The sequence below is a fragment of the Halyomorpha halys genome, unplaced genomic scaffold (genome assembly GCF_000696795.3).
Source record: "Halyomorpha halys isolate HHAL.00 unplaced genomic scaffold, Hhal_1.1 Scaffold24.1, whole genome shotgun sequence".
Classification (NCBI taxonomy): Eukaryota; Metazoa; Arthropoda; class Insecta; order Hemiptera; family Pentatomidae; genus Halyomorpha; species Halyomorpha halys.
The window spans coordinates 1,168,409-1,174,749 of NW_027107648.1; the positions used below are offsets into that span (position 1 = coordinate 1,168,409).

The following is a 6,341-nucleotide window of genomic DNA, read 5'->3' on the forward strand; positions in this document are numbered from 1 at the left end:
AAAAAAAAATTCTTTTAGACTGAAAATTACTCCGGTATCTAAAGTTCCCGGGTTTTGGCACCAGTTAAGTATTGGCGAAAGCACAATGTCAAAAAAGAGAAGAAGGAAAAAGATCTAACTCCCTTGAACTGCTGTAAAATATTCATCTATTTGCGGACCCTGTCCGTCTATATATATACAATCGGTCAGCTGTTCTCGATCAGCTGATATGGGCCTGTCAGCTGACAGTCCGTAACTTATATATACATATTACATATACATATACATATACATATACTAAGGAAGGAGGAAATGGCCCAGAAAATAATTTATGTAGTCAATTCACTAAATCAAAATTACTTTTGACTGTTCAAAGATGTGGTGGTAATATGTTTGATCATTAGTATTATTACGGAGGCCTACAACTTAGGCCAACACATTGACATACATTAAAAATATTTCTTCCCTTCTCGTCCTTCCCTTGAATCAACTTCTTGATAAAAAAAAAATTGTTATCTTTATGTTTTTTAGCTTCTCGAGAAGTGGAACCTGAGAGGAAAGATGATCAAAGTACCATGGAAACTGAACGTAAGTAAAAATTTTCTTTTCATCAATTCATAAAATTTCAATCTTCTAAATTAAATGACAAAAACTTGTAATCTATTATTGTTTTGATCTGTTATAAAATTTAATACTTATCTGTATTTTAGATGGCGATGATCCAGCAGTTGTACAAATTGCTGACGACATTGCAGATGATGATATACAGTTATGCGAAAGTCGTAAGTCTTTTGATATTGTTTCCTTATTATTTAGTCACCAAGAGCTCTCGCAAATTTTCATGAACTAAAATTCTAGATTTGTTTCATAATTTCATCTAAGACTTATGCCATTATCAAGTCTATGAAAAATATTTAACACATATTACAAAATGCATATTGAAACAACCCATTCAATTTACATACAAATTTTCCGCCTTTGTAACTAAATTTTAAAGAGCTTTAGAGGTGTGTGAAGTGTTAACATATGCAGGAAATAAATGCCAGTTAAATTATTAAAATGGCTTATGATTTAGGTCCCATGATGTATTTTAAATTAAAGTTACTGTATAATTAAGAATTAAATATTAGTTTTATTCATATAAAATCAAATTGATTATTTATTTAAAAGTACAAAGTGCATTATATTAATTAAGGCACATTGTTGATTTAATTTTAATTTTAATTTATTATTTTACAATAATATTAAATTAGTTTTATTTGAATTTATACTTGAATTTTTATTTACTTTTTTTGCAGCTGTTGCTGACGACGAAGCTGTTGAAGCTGAAAAAGACGTCGAAAGTAAGGCTAATTTATTGATTTAAAATTTTAAAAACTTGTTATTAAAATAAAAATAAATCATATTTATAATAAATATGATGAATCTTAATAATGTTTACCTTTTCTTTTTTTTTTTTTTTTTGTATCAAATACAAATCAATTGTTCGTGTACCGTCTGTTTGAGGAAGAAACAGAAGGAGTAAAAGTAATCATTTGAATAGCTCATGAAAATTCTGCTATCTATTGACAACCCATGAAATAGTAGTACCCAGTCAAAGGAACAGAGGCAAAATGAGATAGAAGAGCAAAGATAAAAGGAGAACCATGCCTCAATTTTCATTGAAAACTTCATGTGTCTACCAATGACCAGCCTAGTAAAACTGTAATAATTATAATTAGTTGAGATAATATCCCCCAATATTATATTGCAATAATCCTAGGATATATCTGAATTAAATAAGTGATCCTGAATTTATTACACATAAGCAAAAAATGATGTTGCTTTAAGTTCAGGGCCTTAGTTCACTTTCTGAACTTGTTCAGATAATCGGGGTTCAGTACCCCTACTATTTTATAGGTTTGCTAACATATTGCAGGATTTTAATGTGCTATTAAAATGATTAATTTTAATGGAAAGTTCTTTTGTTTCTTTCTCAAACACCGCCACTGATGTGAAACCCGCTTTCAGCGAGCCAACTGATTTACTCCCTAATGTCTTTGTGACAACAAAGAGGTTTTTTATATTCTTGTATAAGTAATTATTTCTTAGTAATTAAAGAAGAATAAGAAATAAAAAAAAAAACTGCTATCACAATTTTAGTTATTTCTATTTTTCTTTTACAATTTTATTTTATACTTCTGTATAATTTCAGGTGAAAAGAGGGACAGTAAGCCAGCAGAGCAGATGGAAAATGATGAAGAAATGGACATAGAAGCGGAAGGTAGTGTAACTATTAGTTTTCTTATAGCCTCCTGCAGCTATTTACAATCAGAATTAATTTCTTTTTTACTAAAAAAAAAAAAATTTTACTCAACATTATATTTTTAATGTTCTTTTATTTTTCATTTAATTATCCATTATTTAGATAGAGTGAGATAGCTCAGTAAGTAAGGCACTGTACCTCCTATCTTCTAAGCATGAATTTGAGAGTAAAAGACTTCTACAAAAAGTAGCAATGATTTAGATACGCCTTTTCATATGAGGATTGACAAATTTTTTCTTTTAAATTATCTTTTGAATAGTGACAGGCAATCTCGGTCCTCAATGATTAATTCGAACCTTTTTGGAAAATTAGTATTATGGACTTCTTGTAGTTTTAATTATGGGTGGCCAATATAATAGAGGCCTGGAATAACGTTAAACGTGATATTTGAATCGAGCTCTCTAGAGGAGTCATGTCATGTCCAGCAGCCATACTGGGCTTCCTTTATCTTTGCCACTCTGTTTAATATACTATATTAAATAATATAAGGAATATTAATTAAACTGTTATTAATTAATTAAATTTTTGTTTCGTACAGTGAACACTTTGAGACCAGGATGTCGAGATTCTCTCAGCTGAGCACGGAAGAATGTGTTCTGTTTTTATTTAATAGGAGATGATTATTTTGATCTTTAGAAAGAGCGGTACTTGAAATTAAGAGTTGTTATTCTGCATTCAAGAAGATTCAAATTTTTAGAACTTTAATATTAATATTAGGATTTTGTGCTTAATAAGATGAGAATGAGGGTATTAAAATTGGTAAATAAGATAAGAATCGGGAATTAATTTTTGAACAATTATGAATGAAAACAGGTATTTAGAAATTAATGTATATTTATCTTGCCAATCTGTGATATTTTAAATATTATTAATTCTAAAGGATTTTTGTGGAAAAGTCTATTGTACAATTTTTCAATTGCGGCTAGTAGGTTAGTAACAATATTTTGAGTAATTAATTGTTAATAGAATACTCTCTTATATCAATCGGCTCTTAGTTTTATAAAAAAAAAGTACATCGGTCTTTAAGGGACAGTTTGATTGTATGCTTATATATTTTTGTCTAAATTTATACTGTATCCACTTTTTTGTGTCATTAGTTTAGGCAATACATTATTTTAAAGGGGTAAACCTTAAATAGTTAACTTCAAAAAGACTGAGAAATCAAATTATTCAATTCTCTTTCAAAATTCAAATTTCAACTTAAACTAAATACGTAATTATTAGTAATCTGAATTATATTTTCATATTTATTTTACATTTTCATTGTCATTTTTAAAAAAATTAATTTTATTTATTTTGATGTATATATTCCTGCTTTGGTGTTATAGCGGCACATCTGACAAAAAATATTATTTTGTATTTAACGTTTCCTATAAATTGTACTGTAGACTGTGGTTACTTTTTGACAATCTTACTAACTTTAGGACTATCCATGGAAGGAATACTGTAGAGAACAAAACTTTAGTCTATGGTAATATGTTTGGAATACATCCATTTCAAATTTAACACCAACTTCTTTTTGTCAGAGGTGCAGTTAGTTTAACAAAGCAATGATATATTATTTTCTATTGATTTCATTTTTACTTAACATTCGCCGGATCTCCCCTTTCTCTATTTTTGATTAGGAATTTAATAAGTGTGTAGTTTTACACATGTTCAAGATTTTGTTTTGTTCCTCTAATGAATTAATCGTTTCTAAACTTTTTTTATCTGTTTAATTAATTATTTTCTGACACCATAAGTCATAAATTACGTTATACTTTTTGGTTGAGTGAATGAATTTTTAAATTTATATTTGTGATGACTATGATCATCTTAGTGTTTTAATATTGTTCTATAATTGTATTACCTCAAATTATTGTGATATGAAAATATTGTGATAATATTGTTCTTATATACAATTTATTATCTTTACAATCAATGTTTATTTTTATTATCATTAAACACTGAATATAATATTTAATGGATAAAAAAAAAATGTTTATTTTCATCTTATGTGTTGGACCTTTCTTCATCAATCTGTATGTGAAGAAATATTTTTTAAATTCTGATTAAATTTCTTTTGAACCTATTGTTTACTTTTATACTATGGAATACAGTTTTAAAACAGATGGTTATATGTTAAAAATTATCTCTTTTGTAAAAATTTAGAAAATTCCCAAAGGCTGAATCTAAGACCTTCAATCTTATTGGGCATAACCCATTACTGGGTCTGGACCTCCACAGGCAGCTTTTGCCACTTAAATCCTCCAATTCTGAACATCGATCAGGGTCCTTGAATCTTCTCCAACACTGTACACTCATCAAAACTCCAGAGGGCCTCTCAGTCTGGTGTCTTAGATTTTATAGCTGTCCATGTCAAGAGCAATTTAGTTGCTCTGGGTCTGTAAACCTTATGAACATTCTATGGCTTCCTTGGATTTTATTTTAAGGTTTACTCCTTTAACTTAGATTATCCTTGGTCTTTTTATTTAGGAATCTTATATGGTTAGTTAGACAGTGTATTACTGAAAAAAAAACTCTTGTCGGTAATTCTGCCTGAGTCACCCTGATAAAGGGCTGAAATTCAGGTGGAAACTTCGGCATTATTAAATTTTAAAAAGTTTTACTTATTTTGTATCATTACTAATAGCACTCCCTGACGCTTCTCATTACTAAAAAATTTTGAAATCCGATCCTTCAAGGTTTGATGTGGAGAGGATACTGAGAAAGAGAAGGGGAGACTGCAAATGCTTTGTTTATATAAAGTTTTTCGCTTTATTCTTATCTGCTCATATATAATTAATTGTCATTCTGACTGATAATGTAGGGCTCTCCGTGAATGAAGTCATGCAAGCCCGTATCACTTATGAATGATGACTTGTTCTGATTGACTCTTTTGTGAATGAAGTCATTCATGCCAGCCTGGCTTATGAATGATGCTTGTTTCGATTATCAGTGTTTAGGTTCTTTATGCATTATAAACATCTTTTAAAATCTAGTCAAAAAGTACTGTCAGAGGCCTTGAAAAATTAAGGAAAATGTCATACTATTTCTCACAAAAATAATTTAAAAAATGAATTATTAATTTATAAACTTTGTTTTAAAATCAATGTGTTATTCACGAAGTTACATCTCTTCCCTATTTGGTAGGCTGAATTTTTCGCTCTTTTCAGCAATTTTAGTTTCAATTAGGTTAGATGGTAATGAGAGTATATGGTTCTTATTTTTAAGTCAGTAGTGTTTCAATGCTTGAAAATGTCGAAGGTTCTTGTTTTTTGGGGGTCGTATATAAAGTATAGTAGATCTTTTTTTTTTTTATGTTCTTTCAGGAAACTTAATAAATCTACCTTCTTTGATTAACATTTATAATTTATCAATAATATTTTGAACTCTATTCCCATTTTCTAGTTGTTATAATCTAAAAATAATTAATATATCATCATTATCCATTTTTATTGATTAATATTTCTTGAATTTTCTTTCTTAAAAACACATCTTTTAATTTATCAAAACGATTATATCAACAATTTAACATTACATTGTCATTATATTTTATCCTTTTTTTTTTTTTTTTTGAGAATAGGCTGATTTTTTTATTTTAAATTAGTAAATCTTTTATTTAATTTATTTTTAATAAATAGAATATGGTCCAGTTGCGGTCAAATTAAACTCAAATAGTAATATTTTGTACTATTTTTATATGAGCTAATGTTTGCCCCATTATGGAGGGCTTCGTCAGAGCTAACAAAGATAGAAACACTTAACCTAAGTAAAAAAGTGAATGGAAAATTACAAGGGTATACAATGAAACGTAAAAATTAAAGGTTATAAACAATCAAAATGAAAACGGAAATAGTAACAGATAAAAAGAAGAAATATTAAAGAAAGTAAGAATTAAGAGATGAAAGGGGATAAGAATAAAATCAAGACAAAAAAAATTATTATTACATTTATTTAATTTATTTTCATTTCATAGATAAGTTATTAATATTTATTTAAAAGGTGAAATCACCATGGATACGACCCTTATTCATGAATGAACCATTGATAAATAAATATCGTATCCATGAATGAA

The 6,341-nt window shown here is 28.1% G+C and overlaps 1 protein-coding gene across 1 annotated transcript in view; it reads left to right on the forward strand.

The window, feature by feature from the left end:
• LOC106682627 (enolase-phosphatase E1) overlaps positions 1-6,341 on the forward strand; it is a gene marked incomplete in the record, with an annotated part of 62,639 nt that overhangs the window by 43,820 nt on the left and 12,478 nt on the right. Inside the window, 4 exon segments of the mRNA XM_067046027.1 lie at positions 511-567; positions 690-761; positions 1,278-1,322; positions 2,174-2,242. Coding sequence (XP_066902128.1) covers positions 511-567; positions 690-761; positions 1,278-1,322; positions 2,174-2,242 — 243 coding nt within the window.